This window comes from Podarcis cretensis (assembly GCF_951804945.1).
Source record: "Podarcis cretensis genome assembly, chromosome: 1".
NCBI lineage: Eukaryota > Metazoa > Chordata > Lepidosauria > Squamata > Lacertidae > Podarcis > Podarcis cretensis.
In genome coordinates, this window is record NC_137170.1 from 107,021,227 (window position 1) to 107,044,698 (window position 23,472).

At 42.2% G+C, this 23,472-nt stretch overlaps 1 protein-coding gene across 2 annotated transcripts in view; it reads left to right on the forward strand.

The window, feature by feature from the left end:
• Window positions 1-633: 633 nt before the first annotated feature.
• The window catches only part of GALNT13 (polypeptide N-acetylgalactosaminyltransferase 13), a 161,389-nt gene continuing 138,550 nt past the window's right edge, over window positions 634-23,472 (forward strand). Inside the window, exons 1-2 of one of the 2 annotated variants that reach the window (XM_079979338.1) lie at window positions 634-1,060; window positions 17,612-17,848. In XM_079979338.1, coding sequence (XP_079835464.1) covers window positions 17,707-17,848 — 142 coding nt within the window. In that variant the 5' untranslated portion in view covers window positions 634-1,060; window positions 17,612-17,706. Of the gene's footprint in view, window positions 1,061-1,310; window positions 1,422-17,611; window positions 17,849-23,472 lie in introns of those variants that run through there. The other variant, XM_079979339.1, reaches the window with a different exon arrangement.

Genomic DNA, 23,472 nt, shown 5'->3' on the forward strand with positions numbered 1-23,472 from the left:
CAGGTCATTTATGGACAAGTTTAAAAAGCAGAGGTCTCAATACAAATCATTTGGGGAGTCGACTTCTTCCATACCTCCCCCTGTGAGAACTGTCCATTTATTTCTACTCTTTGCTTCCTTGGTTACCCAGCCATAACCAATGGCCACCCAGGAAGATGCCTTTAGAAAAACATTGGACAGGTGATTCCCCTCCCCATTGCCATCCCTTAAAAATAAAGCACTTCCTAGGTCCATGCATCGCGTAGCAATCCTACTGATGATTCCCATGCCGATGAAAAAGCACGTCAAGTCCGCGCACCAGAATAGCGGCATTAGCGGACTCAGGGGTCCAATCATCGCGGGAATCCCACCCCCCCCCACCCCAACCCTTTATTTTGCTTTGAGCTTCTGCCTCTGGGGAAGCGCTTGGACGGCTGCGTGAAGGCGGCTCAAGAGAGATGCAGAAGGGCGGGCTGGTTACGTCAACAGACCTAGCGGCCGGAGGAAGAAGAAAGCTCTCCAGGCTTTGCTCGGCGATGGAAGGAGGCTCGGGAGGCGGGGCCAAAGCCTCTGCCACGCGCTCCCATTGGCCGGCTCCGCTCTCCCTCTCCTTTCTCTTCTTCTGTGGGTGAGGAGGAGGAGAGGTTACGTAAAGGCTACCATCGTGCGCAAGCCGAGCCTCCCGGCGGCTCCTATAGGAGGAGCCGGGACGAGGGGGGGGGGGGCGTGACCTAGCCGCTTTTATCGCGGCCGCTGCTTATTGTTATTATTACTGGTACTAGTACCCAGCGGCGCCGGGAGATGGCCAGGTGCTGAGAGAGAGGGAGCTCTCCCTCCGCCCCGGACTCGGAGGCGAAGCGGGCATCTTCTGCGAGATGAAGGAGCCTCCTGTGGCCGCGGGGGGAGCAGCGCGAGGGGCTTTCCCCGGGCGAGCGTGACCTTTCGAATTTGGGGGTGGTGGGGCAGTTTTTATTTTTGCGGGGGGGCGAGAAGGGAGAACCCCCCCCCCCTACCCCAAATCCTGCCGCTTCAAGTCTTTCCTCAGAGGAACAGCGCGGCGAGGCGAGCTGTCTCTTCGCAGGTGAGCCGCAGCGAAAGCCGAAGGGGAGGGCGACTGAGGCGCTGGGGTAGCTCCTTAGCCAGGGGCGTGCGTGGACGCGTGTGTGTTTGGGGCGGCAGGCGGCGACGCTCGCAACTTCGGGCAGCGCTTCTGCTCGCTCGTCTGGCGGCGGCTTCTTTTCTGGAGAGAGCGCGCGGCGGAGCTCCAGCTCCGGGGCTTGTTTGCAGAGGCTGCCAGGCAGGCAGGCAGGCGAGCGAGCGAGCGAGCGGCCCGAACTTTCCCTCCTCTTTCTCGAGCAACGGGTGTGCGCGCGCGAGAGAGAGCCTTCCACATTTCGCCGCAGCGTGGAGCCGTGTTCGGCGTGGAGAACCGGCCGTGTTTGGTGAGATGAGGGCGAGGAGGGCGCGCTGGTCTTCCAGTCGGAAATAATAATAATAATAATAATAGAATGGGTGGTTGTGGTGATAATAATAGTAGTAGTCATAGCGTGGTCGCTGGCTCCTCTCCTTCGACGGAGAGGTTCCGTAGCTCAGGCTGCCGGTTGTGCTCGGCCCGTTTGGCTGCTTCTTGGTGACACGGGGGGGATCGGGACGTCTCTCTTTTCAGACACAGCCGAGGGTGCAGTGCGCCTTCCGTGGGACTCGGGGCGCGCGCGGGTGAGATGAGGCGCAGGCAGTGGTGGGATTCTGGGTACGGTGCAGTGCCAAAGGTGACCCGGGATCGAGGCGCCTTCCTTGATTCGCCTCCGTTCGCTGCCTGGGGATGCTTTCTCAAGGAGAGTTCTGTGGGCTGCCCGCCCTGTGCTTCTTAGCTGCAGGTCATGGGCTCCAGATGAGGTGCGTGGCTGGGGGAGATAAAGGACAGCTCGATTCGTGATGCCTCTCTGTCTCTCCCTCCCACTTCATTCCTGAGTGATTGTTGGTGTGAAGGGATTTTGCGACTCTAAAAGGATGCTTCTCTTCACGACCGGTTCAGATCGCCACTCATGTTTAACGATGAGCAAGGAGATAGATACAGAGAGTTAGAAAATGTTCAGAACTAAGGGCTCGGCTGGCATATAATATGAAGGATGAGCCTTTTAATGGAGGGGTTCAGCCTTGGGATGTGTGCAAGAGGAGCTCTGAAGTATGCCTAAAGTGCCTTCTCCCACATTAATGGAGAACCATTATTGGCCTTTGTTGGTATGAGATCTGGTGCAGAATACTCAGATTAGATGTTCTTCCACACACAGAGATGCTTGAACTACCAGACTTTTCATTTATAAAAATGAATCACTTGGTTTGCCTTAATATTCTCCCATTGCCCTTTAAATATTTTGTGTGCAGTTGCTCCTTGGCTTCCTGTTACTTGACAAAATAAGGGGCACTGTCTCCAATACAACCCCATGGGGGGGGGAGTATGTACTAAAGGCATTTGTGAAGGATGCAAAATCTTAGCCAAGAATATCATTGCCTTTAGAAATATGACTCTGTACGTTTCTAACATGTTTTGTGAATCTTGTATGCACTTAACTCTTGTGCAAAGCCTAGATGGCTTGTATATATATTCCACACATAGACCCAAATCCCAATGGAGCTAAGTGTGTTTGGGATTGCAGAAAGATTCTATGTACGCTTGGTTGAAACTGATTGCAGTACTGAGTATTCTTCCTTCAGAGTCAGCTCCAGTAGGATTCACCCCTGAGCAAGCGTGCAGAAATCTCTCTAAACTGCAATTCTGTAGAGTCTTTTTGAATGTGGTGAGACTTCCTTCTTTCTTTTTATTTCAAAGCAAGCATGCATAAGTTCAGGGTATCTGTCTCCCTTTCCCCTCACCGATGAAAAGCCAAAATTTCTGTAACATCTTCAAGACCACTTTCGTGCCCACAGTTATAGAAGAGTTAGAACAGAAAATAAGTTTGGTGTTTCAAAGTCATGGTAGATGATAGAGGTACTTCAGAGTCATGGTAGGTGGCATATATTGTTCTAAGTGAGCCTCTGGGAATATGGTACACAGCAAGAAATTTGTGTAAAAATCAATGATCTGAAACAATATTTGGCTGAATATAAAGTTTCACCTACTAGCAATAGCTCGAGGGATGCAACATTCAGACTGCGGGAAGCTGGGAAACTCTTTTCATCAAACTACTTGGATCTTATACTGATTCATTGTTTCACAAAAGAAATAAAGCTTGAAATACTTTTTTCTGAAAATTGATTGTAAAGCAGACACATGCTGACATGTGTTGCTTAGATATTGTTGTAGAATTCTCATTTTACTACTGTTTCTTTACTACCTTATTTTTCCCCCTATAAAAAAACCTTTCATTTTGACTGGATTTCTTTTTAAGAATAGATTTCTTTGCCATAGGAAGGTGCCAAGATCAAAGCATTCTATGAGTGCTAGACAGCAAATCTGGGTTTGAATATGAATATTGAGTCTATCATTAGTCTTGAGGAAATGTAGCATAATGATAAAACAGAATATTATATATCTGGTCTTGGAGGAGAGTCATGCAAGGAGTCAGAACAGAAACTGCTACCCTTTAGGAGAATAAAGCTGGAAATAAGAATGATGTGTCATGCGCTGTTTTGTTCAACACACACTTTCAGCTTAAGGCTTCCAAGAAAATATAGTTTATCTGTGTTGATTGTATGGTGGGTACCATAGGTTTGATTTGTGGCTCTTAAGCTGCCAAGGGGTAGAGGGAGCTGCCAGGGCAGAGTGAGGTTGCTGCTTCAGGTAGTCAAGAAAAGTCTGCAGATGGTTGGAGGAAGAGGCATTTGTGGGCTGTTCTGCCTCAACTGCTAAAATAACTTGATTGGCCTTGGGTACTGTGCACCTTGACTTGGGGAGAAGTACATGATTTGCCGCACAACCACAGGCAACTAAATGATTTGGGTTGGCTCTAGGGGTTGCTCATTCGAGCGAATATTTAAGGGTATGTGTGCTATAGACTTTAAGAGCATGTTATACCAGGCTAACATATATTTCATGTTTGTTTGACAGCTTATGACTTAATCATTTTTAATTTCATTGCATTCTTCCACCATGGAACCCACAGTGGACCAGAGGTAGTGACCAAACCAGATACTGACCAGGCCTGTTTAGGCTCAGCAGGATAGTGGCTTTGTGTGCCTTCAGAAACATACCCTGGAGCCTAGAGTGTGAGATTTACTGGATGAGATCTAGTGGAGCACGATGGATTTGAGTTTGAAGCCTTTAACAGCCATAGTCTACCTCCAGGAGAGGGAGGGAGGTGGACATGATCCATCATTTCCATCAGTGCCCTCCTTCATATGATGACAGTTTCAACTTGCAAAGTTTCACAAGAAGGCTACTGATACAAGAATAACAGAGGACCAAGCATGGTAACAGTGCCTGGATAGAGGAGAGACTTCACATTGCCTTGGTGTCTGAAACCAGGATGCTACATTTCAGTTTTTGTATGCCCCTTGAAATGAAACATTCTGGCTACAATGGCAAGGCTGGAGTAACATTGAATTAGTGGGACTTGCTTCTAAGTAAGCATGCTTAGGCCTGCTATCACTTTGTCCCTTTTTATGCAAATGGTTCAGAAACAAAATATTTCTAACAGCAATCTTCTTAACCTAGAATTCTACCTTTGAATGGAAACTAGTGGAATTTATATTTCCAAAAGTTCTGTGGTTCTTCATCCCAGTATCTGTAGATGTAGCCTGAAGTCTGCATAGTAAAGTTAAAGGGACCCCTGACCGTTAGGTCCAGTTGTGACCGACTTTGGGGTTGCGGTGCTCATCTCGCTTTATTGGCCGAGGGAGCCGGCGTACAGCTTCCGGGTCATGACTAAGCTGCTTCTGGCGAACCAGAGCAGCTCACAGAAACGCCTTTTATCTTCCCGCCAGAGCAGTACCTATTTATCTACTTGCACTTTGACATGCTTTCGAACTGCTAGGTTGGAGGAGCAGGGACCAAGCAACAGGAGCTCACCCCGTTGCGGGGATTCAAACCATCACCCTGTTGCAAGGATTCAAACCGTCACCCCGTTGCGGGGATTCAAACCGTCACCCCATTGCGGGGATTCAAACCGTCAACCTTCTGATCGGCAAGTCCCAGGCTCTGTGGTTTAACCCACAGTGCCACCCACGTCCCTTGAAATCTGCAATAGCATTCAGGAAAACCTCCGGGAAAGTCTGCTACTTCTTTTCATGCTCCATCTTGAGGTAGATCCCAGTGCAGTTTTTATTCCAAGGCAGCCCGATGGAAGATTTCTGAAGCCTTAGAACATCTGCAAACTCAAAGCGTCACAGGAATGCAGGATACAAATGCAATACTAAGGAGGGAAATGGGATAGGCTATCCTTTGTTGGGTGTGCACTTGTTGTCAAACCCATGGTTAGGTTTCACATTTAATGTGGATTATCCATTCAGTAGGTATCACTTAACATCCACAGGTCATTAAGGAGGGTCTTTTTTTGCATCCTGCAACCATCTGAAGTTCAGTTGGTGGATATGTGTGAGAGGACCTTGTCCACAGAGGTGTCCATAGAATCATAATAGAATCGGAGTGTTGGAAGGGACCTCAAGACTCATCAAGTCCAACCCCCTGCAGTGCAGGAATATGCAGGTGGCCCATATGGCGATCGAACCTGCCATCTTGGTGTTATAAGCAGTACTCTCTAACCAACTGAGCTGATTGTCAGCAGTCCAGAGTTTGGGTATCTCAGAAGGTCTGCTTTGCGCTCTCCCTGATCGCCAGGTGGTTTTTATCTTTATTTCAATGGGACTTTGAGCTTAGCTGAACCCTGCTTTTTTAAAATTTCTACTGCTTCCTTAGTTTATGTATTAGGTTTTAATCTAGTTAAAAATACACCATCTCGGGCACTATTCTGCAATGGGAAGGCAATATATGTGCTATTAATAAATGTGTCTCCCATATGTTTAAATTTGAAATCTTACATTCAGATTCCCCGAAGGTTACACCTCTTCCACTAAGATTCATGATCATTCATGGGTAGTTATAAAAAAAAAAAATAGTTTATACTTCTGTTAGACATATGGTATTGAATAGCAGAATCAGCCGCTGAATCTCTCATTAAACTTCATTTGTTGCAAAATGAAAAGCTGAATATTTGGGAATATTACTAATCACCTGAAAATACTGAGTGAAAAATGATTAATGAAACAGGAATAATCAGGATAAACCTATAGAAAAGGGGTGTGTGAATAATAGTTATTAGGTGACTACTGCATTTTGAACATGCCCTCTTCTGGTGTGTGTGTGTGTGTGTGTGTAGGATTCATTTTGGTTTGCAAGTAGTTCAGCCTGAGCAGTATTGTGTTCACTGGTAATAACCACGGGATATCAACATAGGAAAATGTGTGTACTGTTATTTTTATTTCAGCAGACAGTTTTTTTTTTTTGGGGGGGGGGTGTTGAAAACCCATGTATTTCTATAGAGTTGCCAAACTTCTGTGCATTTATATAGGTGAACTTTCCCCTCCCTCCTTCCTTTTTAAGGTGAAAGTGCTAGGGTGGGAACAGCACCTGGCTGTTAATCTTGGAAAATTCAACACTAGTTGTGCATTTTCTTGTCATGCAGCTAAGAACAACTGTGAAATAGACATGCTTTTCCCTGCAACCTCTGTAGCACCTTGGGAGAAGTGCTTTCACGGTAGATGTGAAAATGATCATTGAGTTTAAAGCCCCTTTGGCAATTGCACCTTTGCAGACTCTAACCCCCCTCCCCGTCACTGCATGTTCATTGACAAAACATTTTCTTTTGCTTTGAAATGAAGTTTACATATGGCTTTTACTGACTTCTGCTCTGGGTAGGTGGTGCCTACCTGTGCATGTGCGGCCAACTCCCCCCCTTCTCTTTAAAAGGCTTCTGCTTCAAATTCTTGATCTCTAATTGCTCTAATTAGGCTGATCATGGGGGACACAGGTGGCACTGTGAGTTAAACCACAGAGCCTAGGAACTTGCCGATCAGAAGGTCAGCGGTTCGAATCCCTGCAAAGGGGTGAGCTCCCATTGCTCGGTCCCTGCTCCTGCCAACCTAGCAGTTCAAAAGCACATCAAAGTGCAAGTAGATAGATAGGTACTGCTCCAGCGGGAAGGTAAACGGCATTTCCGTGTGCTCCTGTGGTTCACCAGAAGCAGCTTAGTCATGCTGGCCACATGACCCGGAAGCTGTACGCCGGCTCCCTCGGCCAATAAAGCGAGATGAGCGCTGCAACCCCAGAGTCGGTCATGACTGGACCTAATGGTCAGGGGTCCCTTTACCTTTAGGCCGATCATATACAATGTGTTGGGAAGAGGGTTCTTAAATCTTAACATCTGTGGGACAGGGATGGGAAAATCTACAGCTGCTGAAGCTGTCTTTTTGACAGACATTCATAGAATCATAGAACTGTAAAGTTGGAAGGGACCCCAAGGGTCATCTTAGTCCAGCCCTCTGGGGTGCAGGAATCTTCTGCTAAACGTGTCTCAAGCCCATAACTCTGAAATCAAGATTCTCATGCTCTGCTGACTGAACTAGCAAAAGCCCAGCGAAAAGCCACAGGAGCGTTCTCTTCTTCTTCTTAGGTATCTCATCACTATGAAGGAACTTTGGCTAAAGTTTATAGTTTAACAAATCTCTCTGTCTGCACATGCTGCCAATAGAAGGAAGATACTTTTTTTAAAAAAAAGGTTAACATGTTTCATTATTATCAACTTTATCAACTCAGTTGCTACATTTTTTTTTTTTAAAAAAAGGATTAACATGTTTCATTATCATCATCAACTCAATTGCTACATATTATAATTGTTTCCAAAGCTTTTGAAATGACAATATTAGTGTAAAAAGAAGTAACTGTATTTGGTTGAGGCATTTACAGGACATCGTGCCAATAACATTAATAGTCAGGGATTTCTGTTTTCTTCTTAAAACAAGCTTATATATTTACGTGGAAATTTTTTTTAAAAAATGTCTTTCTTACTCTTGATGTTTACAGGCTTGAAACGTTTTTGCTAAAGCCGCTGCTCTTTGAAGCAGTTTTCCTTTACATGTTCACTTTAGATCTAGGTACTCTTTCTTTTTGTTTTGGACGACATAGGATTGTGGAAAGGCATTTGGATCTGCATTGATGGTTATAGAACCTTATGTGTGTACCAGTATCAAAAGAACATTGATTTTCTTTTCTTTTTTTTAAAAAAAGGAATGAACTTTATTTCATTCTGAAAAATGAGATGGGCATTAAATGCAAGGCAATAACTTGGTTTATTGAATGGAATCACATATCTAACTGAGACAATGCTTTATCCAAACCTTGAATACATTGCTGCAGGTAAAACCTGCAAACTAGTTGAATTACTAAGCAGGAATTAAACATTGTGGTAAGGCAATAATTTCAACCTTGCACAGTTTATGGGGCTCAGTAGTCGACTCCCAATCCCTTGAGTCTAATAGGCAACTTTAGTTGGAGGCAGGAACATGGTAGCATGTAGCCCTCTCCTGCCTCTCTTTTTCCTTTCCATTTAGCTTTGCACATGTGGCATTGAGACAAATTAGCTGCAACATTATGAAGCAAGACTTGTCTGAGGTACAGTAGGTGTGGCTGCAATGTGAACTAATGGTTTTGAGTTAAATATGTTGTGGAATCAACAGCAGCGTCCCTTCACAACTTGATATTTTTGCTTATAGTGAATGCCAGTTATTGAATGTTAGCTTTAAAAGCAGGGATGGGGAACCTTTGGCTTTCCAGATGTTGTATGAGGATTGCATGCAGTGTTCGGTATATGGTCCTGTTGCTGGTTATTCCACATTCTACATGGTGTTCTTTCCCCATGAAATGGGTGGAACCATGGCTGGACCTAACAGTCAGGGGTACCTTTACCTTTATAAGGGATTTGGGCATTTAACATTGATGTAATATACTTACAGGGACGCGGGTGGCGCTGTGGGTTAAACCACAGAGCCTAGGACTTGCCAATCAGAAGGTCGGTAGTTCGAATCCCCGTGACAGGGTGAGTTCCCGTTGCTCAGTCCCAGCTCCTGCCAACCTAGCAGTTCGAAAGCACATCAAAGTACAAGTAGATAAATAGGTACCACTCCAGCAGAAAGGTAAATGGCGTTTCTGTGCGCTGCTCTGGTCGCCAGAAGCGGCTTAGTCATGCTGGCCACATGACCCAGAAGCTGTACGCCGGCTCCCTCGGCCAATAAAGCGAGATGAGTGCCACAGCCCAGAGTCGGCCACGACTGGACCTTATGGTCAGCAGTCCCTTTACCTAATATACTTACCTCACCAGAATTTGAAAAATCTAGAAAGAGAGTTTTTCCAGGAAATCATGTTTGCTTCTTGGTGCGCATGCCTTTTGACATAATGTCATGGCCTCCTCAAGCTTCGTGTGAGCTTCTGTAGAAGATGTTTGCTGTGTGCAAAGTGTGGCAGGTTGTGTAATAAGCCTTTAAAAAACAAAAAACACACTTCTTTTCTAAAGTTAGTCTTTCTGTAATGTAAGAGTAATGCAAACCATACAGCAACTGGGATGTCATTCATGTGTAAAAGATGCAAAATCTACTCGATAGGCATGTGCATTCTAACCACATTCTATTTTCTCTTCAATTCTGCATTTTTGTTGGTTTTCCTTTTTTTTTTAAAGAGAACTCATTGCACATGCTTCATACACAGAGAAGCCCCCCACCCCCCAGGCAGCTTAAATTCAAATATTTGGAGATTGTATCGTGGAATTGAATAGTTGTAGAGTGGAATTGTAGAGGCTCATCGTCCAACCCCTTGCAATATAGGAATCTTTTGCCCAACATGGTGCTCAAACCCACAACCCTGAGATTAAGAGTCTCATGCTCTACTGCCTGAGCTATCCACAGGGCTTTAGTTACAAAACATCCTGAGTGTTTCAAAGATTGCAGCCTATGGAAGTTGCAGTGTCTGTTGAAGATACTGCATTTTCATTGCTTCTTGGAGTAGCTTTGATGGGAAAAAGCCTGTTGACAGTATGACAACAGACCATCTTGTGGAATAAAATTAAGGCAATATCCTGCACTTTTGAAAAAAATAGCTGATTCCTACGTACTTTGGCTGCAGGTTAAATTACCAAAGGCAGCAATATGTGTATCACAGCAATCATAAATGGAATAAGTGCACCACCTTAACAATGGTTTTTTATGGACAGAAAACTTATTGGTAGAATATCTCAAGCTGAGCAATGGTGACATGTTTATGTAGCCTGATCTATCTTGTGTTTTTTTTTTAATGGTCTTTAGAAATACAAAATATATGTAGCTGTAGTATGCTTGCATTTATTGAAAAGTATCTTAAGGAGATTTCCCCCCCACCCCGACTGTTTTTGACAACTCATTTTCTGTGAATTGTGAAATACTTTAAAAGTTTAAAATCTGTTATAAAGCTGAAAAACTGCACAATGGAAGTGTCAGAGATTCATCTTCAACAGGGGTCAGCAAACTTTTTCAGCAGGGGGCCGGTCCACTGTCCCTCAGACCTTGTGGGGGGCCAGACTATTTTTTTTTGGGGGGGGGGAGAAGAACAAACTCCTATGCCCCACAAATAACCCAGAGATGCATTTTAAATAAAAGCACATATTCTACGCCTGTAAAAACACGTTGATTCCTGGACCGTCCACGGGCGGGATTTAGAAGGCGATTGGGCCGGATCTGGCCGCGGGGCCTTAGTTTGCCTAGCCATGATCTTCATGCATCCACCTGCAAGGGGATAAAGCCCCACCCATAGATCTAAGTTACTGTCTTTGAAAATTATTTCTGCTTCTCTCCAATTCTGGCTAAAATTCATTTTCACTTTAAAACTTCCTCTTTTTTCTCATTCCCATGTGAAAAGCGCGACATATGAATTCAAATTGCTCATAGGGGAAGATCTAAGGCCCTTTAAGTGTTGTGTGAGGGAACACCTTACTAGTAAGGACACAGGTGGGGTGGTAGAGTGGCTGCTAGGCTTCTAAAGCAGAGGCAGATGGTCGTGTCTCGCTTGTCAAGTGCAAGATCTTACTTTAGCTGCAGCTGCATAAGCTGTGCTTTGCGTTGCTGCAGCTTAAATGGAGAAATAAGATTGGAGCTGTACAACATTATTTTGCCAAGTTGTGAGGTTTTTAGGAAGTGTGTTCTGTTTTCTGTGAGGTATCACTTAATCAATTAGAGTTGCTGCTTTTAAAAATAGCACTCCAAAGTGAGGTGGGACAACTATCTTATTCTTAAGCCCTTAGGTGGAAAAACCTGTAAGGATTGCCGTTATATCCAGAGCATCAGTGGAAAGTAGTTGAGTTGCACTACAGCACTAAAATGGGCAGTTGACTTGAAAGAGAGATAATGTTAAGGTTGTGTTAGTGGTGACATTCTGTTGTGCATGTCAACCTGCATATTTTCGAGCAGTGTTCTAAATTAGCCACGTGCATTTTTCACCTGTGGGACGCAGGTGGCGCTGTGGGTTAAAGCCTCAGCGCCTAGGGCTTGCCGATCGAAAGGTCGGCGGTTCGAATCCCTGCGGCGGGGTGCGCTCCCGCTGCTCGGTCCCAGCGCCTGCCAACCTAGCAGTTCGAAAGCACCTCCGGGTGCAAGTAGATAAATAGGGACCGCTTACCAGCGGGAAGGTAAACGGCGTTTCCGTGTGCGGCTCTGGCTCTGGCTCTGGCTCTGGCTCTGGCCAGAGCAGCGATGTCACGCTGGCCACGTGACCTGGAAGTGTCTCCGGACAGCGCTGTCCCCTGGCCTCTTAAGTGAGATGGGCGCACAACCCCAGAGTCTGTCAAGACTGGCCCGTACGGGCAGGGGTACCTTTACCTTTACCTTTACCTATTTTTCACCTGGCTATCGGCTACTTGTAACCAAGTGAAGAGGCCTCTGCACCAAGATGACACCTGACATCTCCACCTGACACCTGACATGGAGATGCATGCCTGGGAATCATTGGATCTTGACTGTTTTCACACACTAATATCACATCCTGTAGAATTCTATCAGTTATATTTCATCTGCACAATCAGAATGAATTTCAGGAACCAAAATGGTTTTTTTTCTGTGCAGCCTGAGCAGGAGCAGTGAACAACATTTTAGTTAATTGTTATAGTTTGTCTTCACTTAACCCATCCCACTGCCTTGCTCACAGTTGTATAGAATATTCTTAGGTGGTGAATGAGCTGTGCCACCATTAAGAAAAGGAGCTCAGAATAGCCCAGTACAGTATATATGTGAACTGTCCCTGGATGAAGTGACTTTTCTTCTTTAAGCTCTCAAAGTTCTTAACTTAGCTCAAGGTTGTCATCTGAACTAGCCAGATATTTAACCGATAACCAATCACTGTCAGTCCATCATTTGAAAAATTAGAATTTAGAGGCATCTTTCCCAAAAATGGCAGCTGGACATTCAGTTTTGGCCATTGTAACGTTGGTTTACATAGCTGTTTGGTTCCTAGCTTATATATATTGAGTTTCTAACATTGCATCAGAGAGTCTTGTGGCACCTAAAATACTAACACATTAAGATCTGGCAAGTATAGCTTTACTTCCGTATGCTAAAAGGATAGTTTCTATTAAACTAATTTAAGCTGGCTGTGGAAATAAATGACTAAAATATCATCCATTAGAAGATGATTTTCACCTCTTTGCTGCCAGAAATCTTGGGAACAGAGATTTGACAATTGTTCTTAGCGTTATATATTCACTCTTTAACCCTGAGTACTAAATTCCAGATAAAATAAGAGATCTATTTTAGATATAGTCTTTAGATACCTTAAAGGAAAGCTACAGTAACCTTCTCATGAAAATGTTGGAAGGAACTTGCGAGGAAGAACCACTAATACTTTTTTGTGTATGAATTCACACTGTTGTGTAGTATTTGTGTGTATCTCAGTGGTGCTCAGGGCAGCTAGCAACAACAGCAATGGGTAGGTTCTATAGCTTTTCTTACATTTCCAAGAAATTGTGCAAATGGAAGCACATCTGTGGCTTTAGTTTTACTTTTCTCTCACAGTGCTCTAGTGCAGTTTTTCCAAATCTGCAGTTTCCAGATATTGTACTACAGCCCTAATTATTGGCCACCCTGGCTGGGGATGATGGGGGCTGTAGTCCTACAATATCTGGGGGCCAAAGTTTGTCAAAGGCTGCTGTCATGTAACCTTCCAACAGGTATGGAATTGCAGCTTTTGGATCAAACACATTATTATGCATAGCCTTTCCATAGTTAACATACATTTCTCAGTAGCCCTAAGAACAACACTACCAGGTAGGTTAGTACCATTATCCTCATGTTGCACATTTGTTTGGTGTGGGTGTGTAAGAGAGAAGGCGGGATGGAATATTGTCTTGCCCAAGGCCTGTAAGTGATATTGTGCCAGAGGTAATATCTGGGGATTTCCTTGTTAAATGGAACATGCTCCCAAGTAAATGTGCATAGGTTTGCAGCCTCAGTTTCTTAGCTTCTAATTTACACTAGTTCCTATTAGCTTTTTAAAAAGTTTTTCAGTCCTTTGCACACTTCCTCGGGCAACTCCATTTCCGACTGTTTCATATAGAATATGTTATATTCCCAGTGAAATGAAGTTATTATACCATATGTATTAGAAGTGCCACAGAATTCTACAAAAAAAAAATCTGAGAATGCTTGGCACTGCAGGTACTATGGAGAGGACTACTAATTTTGTTGCCAAGCAACTGCTGTCAAATGCAGTGGCTCACAGTCAAGCTGTTGATGGATTCAGCTGGGGAAACTTAAATGCATACAGAGGAAGGTGATAACATTGTTGAATTGAATTCAATAGTACTTCACAGGCATATGTGCTACATAGGTTTTGCAAAAACAATAAGGCCAGGAAAGGCACCTAAGATGTTGGGATAGGGGGAGAAATGGATAATTACTATTAAAAAATGGAGCATCCTGACATTGTTCAACACTGTCCATTCCTAACTCAGTGCTAGATAGATAATATATTGTCAACGGTAAGAAATCAGTTTTGGTATTTGGTTTCCATAGTAAGGAGCAGAAAATGGATTCATTCTCAAAAACCTATTGCAGTAGAACATGACTAGTAGGAATGTTTGCAGAAGGTATTCTTACATGTTGGATATTGGTGTGCATCCAGCATGGGGATGAGAACACACAGTCAGGGCCTCAATCAGAGGTAGTGCTAAACCAGAGTTGAATGTTGCAAGAGCGTGGTGAGCTTTGAGCTTGCATGCTCCTTCTCCTAGCACCACCTGGTGTGGCTGTGAGGAGGCATTCAGAAGCTTTTACTTCAGATTTAGATTAAACATGGTTGATCAAAACACAGAAAAGCTATGATTCATCCAATGTTAACTATGGTTTGTTGAACCAAGACAAATTCAACCCCTAGATATGACTACTATCAAAACAAACTGAAACTTTGAAGTCCTTTTATATAGTTTCTTCCTCGGGTCATGTGACTTTGAGCCAGATCTAACTGGAATTGTGTGGGGCTTGTTCTAGGGTAGCAGCTGGGGTTGAAGGGAGGAGGGTTCACAAAACCATTACCCCAAAGTCTCCTACAGTGTTCTTTTGGCCAAGAGTGGCAGTCATTTTGGTGGCTGGCAGTCACATTTCCTCCTCGAAGACAGAATGACTTTACATCATTGTGATAGTTTCATTTTGGAGGACTTTCTTTTTGGGATGGTGGCTGTCTTCTCCTCGCCACGGCATAAATACAGTTGCTTTTGATGATTGTGAAAATGAAAGGTGAACTTAAAAAACCTAAAAACCACAACAAAAAAATACGCCAACATTATGAGCCAAGAGGAAGATAACTGAGGAACTGATGTTGTTTTTTTAGAGTCTTTTGAGAATACTCTTGAATACAAAGCCAGTGGGAAGCTTGAATGTAGCCCATGAAAAGTAGCTAGATGTATTGGATAACCACGACCTAGTCATGAATTCCCATGTATGATGGTCCTGTGTTACAGCTGAAGGGCTTCTGTGAAGCTGAATAGTTGTGAGGCTGGAAAAAACTAACTTAGGAGGATTATACCCTGCTTTAACCCAGGAGGTACATTTTCTCTATTAAAATATTACTAAATCATGAATACAGAACAATTATAATCCTCTTCAATGGCAGTACAGTGAGAAGTAATTTATTTCTGTAATTCTCCTTGTCCTTGGTTCAGGATTCATGATGTACATGATCTTTATAGTTGGCCATACTTCCTGCAAATTGATTTCTCTTAAAAGGAAGAGCCATTTTTACAGATATTACTTATTTCTTCTTTATAATGCACATTTCAGCTTTTTACCTTGTTAACAACTCCTTTAACTAGTAATGTTTTTATAGCTCTTCAATAATGAGATCCATAAAAGCACCACTTCAGGTAGTTTTTGTGTGTGTTCACTTCTCCAAATATGCAGCACCAAATTCCCATGTCGTATTCTGCTTTGAGTTCAGCAGTTAAATTGCAAGTCCAGACTCAGCCTTCCCCTCCCCTTCAAATCTCCTATGTGATGGTTAGAATAGCCTGACTAATAATCATAATAGTAAATACATTTTATTAATACCCCACCCATCTGACTGGGTTTCCCCAGTCACTCTGGACGGCTTACAACATATCTAAAGCCATGATAAAAACACCAATCCTTTAAAATATGTTCAGAATCTCTTGTGTCTGGCAGTGAGCTGGTGAATTTGCAACCCCCTACCTGTCCAAATCATAACATTCTGCATTACAATTCAATTAGAATGTATTTTAAAAGCATTGGGGAGGGGATTGTTTCAGGCCAAAGACTGGATATATTGAACTTTTTGGGATAGCAGCCAATGTATCTTGGGATGCTGGCCCTGGGCATCTAATAATATAGTGAGGAGGAAATTAAAGAGTCGTGAACCTAACAAACTGCATGCTGTTCTGAAATTTCTCAGGCACCTAGTAGTCTGGTCAGGCATTCCTTCCTCCTGCTCAGTCTTTTTCAAGAATATATGTGTCTCAGTATAATACTCTTATGGTAAGACTATTACACTGAGAACTCTTAAAACCTTAGTGAAATTCTCGAGATGTTAAGGAATATTCAGAAAGAGATGAATTTCCAGTACTACAAAATCTACTGCTTCAGCCAAAAGCATCATGAGCCCTGAGCCCTTTGCTGTATTCTTTACCCCTTGAGGTCTTTTCCCAGTTGTTTCTTGGGTGCCTGGGGTGAGATCAGGCATGGGTATTGAAACTGCAAGCTCCTTCTTATGTACTTCTCACTGCAGGGAACAGGATGCAACTGAGCTGTTTGTTTGGGGGACAGGATTTCTTTATGGCTGTGAGAGAGACCTCATCTAACCGGCTCAGGAGCATGCTGTCTCGAAATTTGTGCAGAATTTATCTCCCACTCCAGTCACTTCAAATTCTCTGTAGAGAACATTGAGGGAGAGAGGCACATGTTCAAAAGTCCACCATTGAGCTTACCCCAGATAGAAACAAAGCAACTGCTAAATAAAATGATAGTTGTTGGCTTAGTTGTCGGATTGTTACTTGCCTGGCCTTAAATGTTTAGTCGTTATTTTGCTTATTATATTTTAATTCTCATTCTTTCAGAAGGAGTCCAGGGCAATGTACAATGGGGGAAAAACAGAAAAGAATGTGTCAAATAAAATTCATACAAATAACCACAAACATCTATACATTTTCAAAACCATTACATTTCAGAAATTGCTTACAACTCTTATCAGTATAATTATCCTGAAATCAATTATTTGAACAGATCGATGCAGTTGTATGTTTTCAAAAGAAGAATGGTTTTCAAAAGATGTTAGTGTATGCTTGGTGTTGGTTAGATCCAGTTATGGGCTGATCAGCAATACTGGAGATGATATTTTTGTGTGTAAATCTGATCGAGTATGGCAAATGCCATTTAAGGGAGTTGTGTCATACCTCCCCATTTTCACATAATCAGCAAAAAATAAGAAATAAATACAAATGTGTGTGTGGGAAAGAGATGCATCTAGATTGGCACTTCTTATCAAATCTGGTGAAAATGCTCTAAAATCTAGCCATCTTGGTTACATGGCCAGGTGTCACTGTGACAAGTACTTCTACTTGAGAGATCTCATTTAGATTGTACGGTTATGCTTGTTTGATACCTATGAGGAGCTCCTCTTCTGAACCAGCATAGATTTATAAAGATTTGTTATTGCTGCTTTTGTCATGTTCATTGCTTAGTAGGGTGGAAAGGAGTTCTCCTTTGTTGGTTGAGCGCTTAAGGAATTCTGTTTATTGGATCTTGTTTTATTTTTGTATCTGATTTCTAGCATGTTTTTGTTGTTCATATTTTATTGATTTGTAAATCACTTGCAGACACATTTCTTTGTAGAAAATGACTAATGAATGTAATTGTAGTAAAAAAAAATACGCATAGCCTGAAAACTGAAAGCTTCAAAGCAATCATTGATAAGACACCTGCTCTGTATGTTGTTTGAAAGTTTCTTTCTGAAAACATTTAGGTCTGTTATGTGATCTCATTTTCTTACATTTTATGGAAAGCAACAGAAATCAATAATTTATTCAAAAGGCAAACAATAAAAAAGCAAAGAAATGAATGTGATCATTTATTGTTTACTCGCTATTTAATTTGAATCCCCCTTTCTCTTAATTTTCAGTGGGATGTTCTCAACATTGCGCTCATGCTGGCATCTTTGGCTTGGATACAGCATCAAAGCAGTACCCATCTTTACTACTAATAACTGAACAAAGAATGAGGAGATTTGTCTACTGCAAGGTGGTTCTTGCCACTTCTCTGATGTGGGTGCTTGTGGATGTCTTTCTGCTTTTATACTTCAGTGAATGTAACAAATGTGATGACAAGAAAGAGAGATCCCTGCTGCCTGCTTTAAGGGGTAAGGTAAAGTTTGAGGTGTCTGCAATCACAATTTCTTCTTCATAGTAACTGTTGACCTGTGCTTCTAAGTGTGGCTGTCATCTGAGAGCACGATTCCTTAAATCATTGAATTTGAGTCGTTTGCCGACAGCTACACAACGATGTCTCCCCCCCCTTTTTAAATCTCATACCCACTTCCTAAAGAGTTTTGTTGATACATGGGCATTCCTAAAAAGATTTATGTGTAGCTTACTATCTTTACAGTTAGATGCTAACCATAAGATCCGGCAAAAAAGCAACTCTTCAGAGTTGAGTTTCCAGTCTCAGTCTGGTCATTCTGTAATGTTTGTCAACTGTGGAAGGGGTGTGGGGAGACAATGTGTACTAAGATCACATTACTGTAGCATGATAAAGCTATGCCCTTGAAGAGACTATTATTTTGTAAGTTAAAAGTATTGATGGGTGCAGATGCATTCCAATATGCTTAAAAAAGATATTGTTCCATCAATTATGCTTTTAATCCTAGTAAATTTATTAAAGGATTTCCCATTCGGACTCTGTAAGGGTCAAGTTTAAGGAAAAAGCAATTGCACAGAAGCAATAATTACTTAAAAGACTCCCCACAATGAATGCCTGCTGGCTTGCTTGCTATTATCCTGTTGTACTGAAAATGCAAACGTTCTAGAAAAGTTTTAGAAAGCAGTTCTAGAAAAGGTGTACTATCTCATTAAAACTTATTGGCATAAATCACAGATGGGGGACGTGTGGCCCTCCAGATGCCTGACCCATTGGACATGCTGCCTGGGGTTGATGCGAGTTGGGGTCCAACAACATCTGAAGTGCTTTAGCTTTCCTACCTTTGATACGGATTATTTAGAATAGTATTCATGTGTCCATCTGTAGTGTTTCTGTTTGACTTCAAGTAGCCAAGTTAGCACAGTTGAATTCTTGGATATCGCAGGTGCTAAACAGCTCCTATGAAAAAAAGAGAGAAAATGTAATTAGGAAACAATTTTCATCAATGAGTAGTGAAAAATAATTATACAACTCACAACCTAAAAGAAGGAAGTAAAACTTGTTTAATAAATTAGTCATGGTCAATTGTTTTTCCTAGCTCTTAATACAGTGTTTATAAAAAGGAGGAAAAGTACTTTGAGCCTCTAATGGGATTAGGACATGTCGTATCTAACTGGCCCCATTTAACTCCTGCATTTACACATCCTTGGAGTGTATACAGGAGAAGGAGAATGTAAAAGCTCATCATCGTTTATGATAAATGTTCGCTTCAATTGATCTACTGATTTGTAGTCCAAACCTGAGAATAAATCAGTCCTCCCTCCCGTTTTGTATTGTATGTAGCTGCATCAAGTTGCTGTCTCTGCTAAAAGTTGAAGTGGCTGATGGATCGTTTCAGTATGGAATGATCAGTTTGTCATCTCCTGAACTGATTCAGCCAGCTTAGTTGGCAAGGCAAGAGAAGCCTGATTCAGCAAAAGAAAGAAAAGAGTTTGCTTCTGGGGAAGGAAAGGGAAATGCAGAGTTTTGTGTGTGTTCCTCTTTGCTGAGCCTTAAACAACCCCCCCCCCCCATTATGTTGAATTGCATATATGGCTAAGAATTCTAAATGCTAATATATTGGAGTGGGTTCCTTCTAAACTAAACCGAGAAGTTACTTCATGTGCTGTGTTAATAAAGATCCTTGCAAAATAGTTCCTGACAGAATATTAATTTGTATTTATTCTTAAATATTCTTAGAAGCACCGATTCTGTGCTGTACTTTGTACTTGGGTAGTGTGCACATTCTCTCGTATTCATGAGTTTCTCTCATTTCTTGAAAAGCATTGTGTTGGGAGATTACAATTTAAGTATTGCTTTTAACCAATTGTGGCACTTTTCTGTTATAGTATTAGCCTTGCAAATATTTGTCTGTTGTAAAACCTATGATACCTTTGCTTAAGAATGTTTTAGTTTCCAAGAAGTTCTTCAAATGATGATTCCCCCCCCCCCCACTGAAATTGAGCCAAAATTTAAGACTTCCACCAGTCTTGGAAGTGAAGTTAGCCATCTTTATTTGTGCCTCAGGCAGATTGTATTCTTTTGTTTAAAGGTAACAAAATTAGGTGTGTTGCAAACCTTTGGCCATTGGTGTTTGATAAGATAGACGGCCCTGTTGAAATGTTAGATTAAAAGTTCAATTGAGGTAAGCACAGGTCCCCTAATAGGTCCTCCTCAAATGGCCCACACTGATTAGACCAATCTATCTTTTCTGCTGCTCAGAACTGACTGGAAGGTGCCTCTCCTCTGTGTTCATTCTGACATTACCAGATTTTAGGTGGTGTGAGCAGTTCCCCTGCAGAGGGCATCAAGCTGTGGAGTTGATCCATAACTGGAAGATCCATTTGGGGGTGCCAAATTTTATTCTCACTCAGGGTGCCTTGTCTCCAAGGCTTTTTGTCATGGTGAGAGAATGTCCTCAGGAGTGACTGGAACACATATTTCAAGGACTGGCGAGGAAGACAATGTGTGACATGAACCTTCTGAGTGACTTTGTGTATTCAGATTATTAAATTGTTTCTTGCATGGTTGGCTTGTTGCCACCATTTTGTGGAACTAAAGTGGTACAAGCAACTGAACAGTGGCTGTCTTGGATCTGGGATAGGATAGACCCTGTCAGGTGTGCCTTGATTTGAAAATATTGTTAATGAACCCTTTGAGGGTCATGGCTGTTGTTGTTTAGTCGTTTAGTCATGTCCGACTCTTCGTGACCATGGACCAAAGCAAGCCAGGCACTTCTGTCTTCCACTGCCTCCCGCAGTTTGGTCAAACTCATGCTGGTAGCTTCGAGAACACTATCCAACCATCTCGTCCTCTGTCGTCCCCTTCTCCTTGTGCCCTCCATCTTTCCCAACATCAGGGTCTTTTCCAGGGAGTCTTCTCTTCTCATGAGGTGGCCAAAGTATTGGAGCCTCAGCTTCAGGATCTGTCCTTCCAGTGAGCACTCAGGGCTGTTATGGTAGTAATGGGTTAATTTGAACAGAACAATGTTTGCAAGGCTTTAAGTAGAAAGAAAGCTGTTACCTTGGTGAGATTTGAGGAGAAATACTGAACTGTACTGCAAAATGGGTTGGGATTATCTATGGTGGAATTGTCTCAGAGACAGAAGAAGAGACTTGGCTTTGGAGATAAGCTGAACTTGATTTTAAACCTTGGCTGAGAAAACATTGCTGAGATCTTAACTTTGCACATGGAGCAAACATGTGCATTTGATCATATGAACTCATTACATTGTGATCAAATGGTACTTCAAAGGGTGAAGTGAGGGAAACCAAAGGAAAGGATTTCCCTAAGCTCCACATTATTTGCTGTGAAATGTGAAGCATCTTAGCTCGCTCTCCTGAGATATTATCTGTGATATCATTTACACTGTTAATTAGTTAGAGCTGGATTTGGAGATGGGTATAGAGCCATTAGTTTTTTATTTATTTATTTATTTATTTAGCTGAATGCTGCTGCCATTACTTTTTTTTTTTTTTTGCCTTTTTGAAAAGCATCAGATATTTTTCTATCTTGGAGGTAGCATTTTAAAAAAATACATTATGCTATCAAGTATTTTTTTTTTTAAGAAAAGCTATACAAATGCCCTTACCAGCTCCACGCCATACTGTGAAAGGCAGACTATTATTCTCCCCTGACTAAGAGGTTTGATATGCTGCTATATCTCCTTGATACTCTTTCAAAGTGATTCCAGCTCTAAGAAATGAAGAAATTAAAGGTGTCTTATCGCAATTCCCTGGCATTCTGGGGGAGAAAACACATTTGTAGTATTTTATCAGTTTAGACAAGTGTAACATTAAGAATCAAAGTGATAGGCTTACAGAGTGGTTATTACACCACTGATAAAACTTTATGATCCATTTACAAAGATGAAAATGAAAACATAACTCTGCTCATCTTGGTAAGCTAGCAGTGCTAGATGTGGGGAAATATTGATCTGTTTGGCTGCTCAAGGCATTAATGAATTGAGCATTTTCTGTATGTCAGAAATGCTGAAACCTGTGTAAACAACGTGCTGCTACACTTTCCTTAACCTTTATGTGTTCATGTGTTGAATGACACTCCCATAGCTGAAGCTCTGAAATGAAGAACATTGACTTTATTGGAACTACCTTTGAACCAACAGTCTCAAATGCCAGTATTATCATTCCTCCATCTTTTCCCCAAGCGGATTAAACATTGCCCATTTTACTGAAAGGTGTAACTAATTTTTTTACACATTAATTTATTTTCAGCACTTGCCTTCTGTGTTTCTAACGAATATTTACAATGAAAGATAAACAATGAAAACAAAACAAAAACTCAGTGGAACCAACAGCATCCTTTTAAAAATAGAAAAGGGAAAGCAACATAAACCAAGCTGAGGAAGAGGATTTACAAAAGTTCACTGAAATATAACAGTCTTTGTCACCATCTAAAAGTAAGCAACAAAAGGACCAGGCAAACTCAAACCTTCACAGATAAATTTCCTGAGCAACTCTTTCTTCTCCACTCCCCACAGTGTTGTGAATTTGGTTATCTTATTTCTGCAGGGCTAGCCCAAAGGCTTACTGCCCAAGGAGGACCTTGACTTGTTGGGAAGGGTGCCATGAGCGGCTCCATCTCAGGCTGGTCCAGTAATCTTGTCAACTGTGACAGAAACCCCCCCACAAACACCTCTTCCATTCCCTGGTGGTTTAGAAGCTTATAACATCCACTAGATTTAATATAACTATAAATAAGTTCTAGTTACAGGCAGGTAGGTATGTTGGTCTGCCGTAATCGAAACAAAATAAAAAAGAGAAAGAGAAAGAGACTGGAAAGAGATGTTGCTTCAGAAGAGAAGTTGCTGAATTGCAACTTATTGTTGTTGTTTAGTCGTTTAGTTATGTCCGACTCTTCGTGACCCCATGGACCAGAGCACGCCAGGCACTTCTGTCTTCCACTGCCTCCCGCAGTTTGGTCAAACTCATGCTGGTAGCTTCGAGAACACTATCCAACCATCTCATCCTCTGTCGTCCCCTTCTCCTTGTGTCCTCCATCTTTCCCAACATCAGGGTCTTTTCCAGGGAGTCTTCTCTTCTCATGAGGTAGCCAAAGTATTGGAGCCTCAGCTTCACAATCTGTCCTTCCAGTGAGCACTCAGGGCTGATTTCCTTAAGAATGGATAGGTTTGATCTTCTTGCAGTCCATGGGACTCTCAAGAGTCTCCTCCAGACCATAATTGCAACTTATTACCAAACTTAAAACCATGGAAATACCTGGTCTGAATAGAGACATTGGATTCTTATCTCATTATACATGATAAAGCTATTTTTAGCCATCTCACCTCTTGCTTTTTCCTGTAAGACCAATTGCAGTTGTTAACAGTTGTCAACAGGTTTACCACACCTATCAGCCAATCACCCATTCCCACCACCCTTCTGAATAATACCCCTCCCCACCCTCTCACTATATATAAGGGTCTAGTGACTTCTGTTTCAGTGTATCTGAAGAAGTGTGCATGCACATGAAAGCTAATACCAATAACAAACTTAGTTGGTCTCTAAGGTGCTACTGGAGGAATTTTTATTATTATAGATAAGTTAACTGTTAACTGAAAGAATTCTA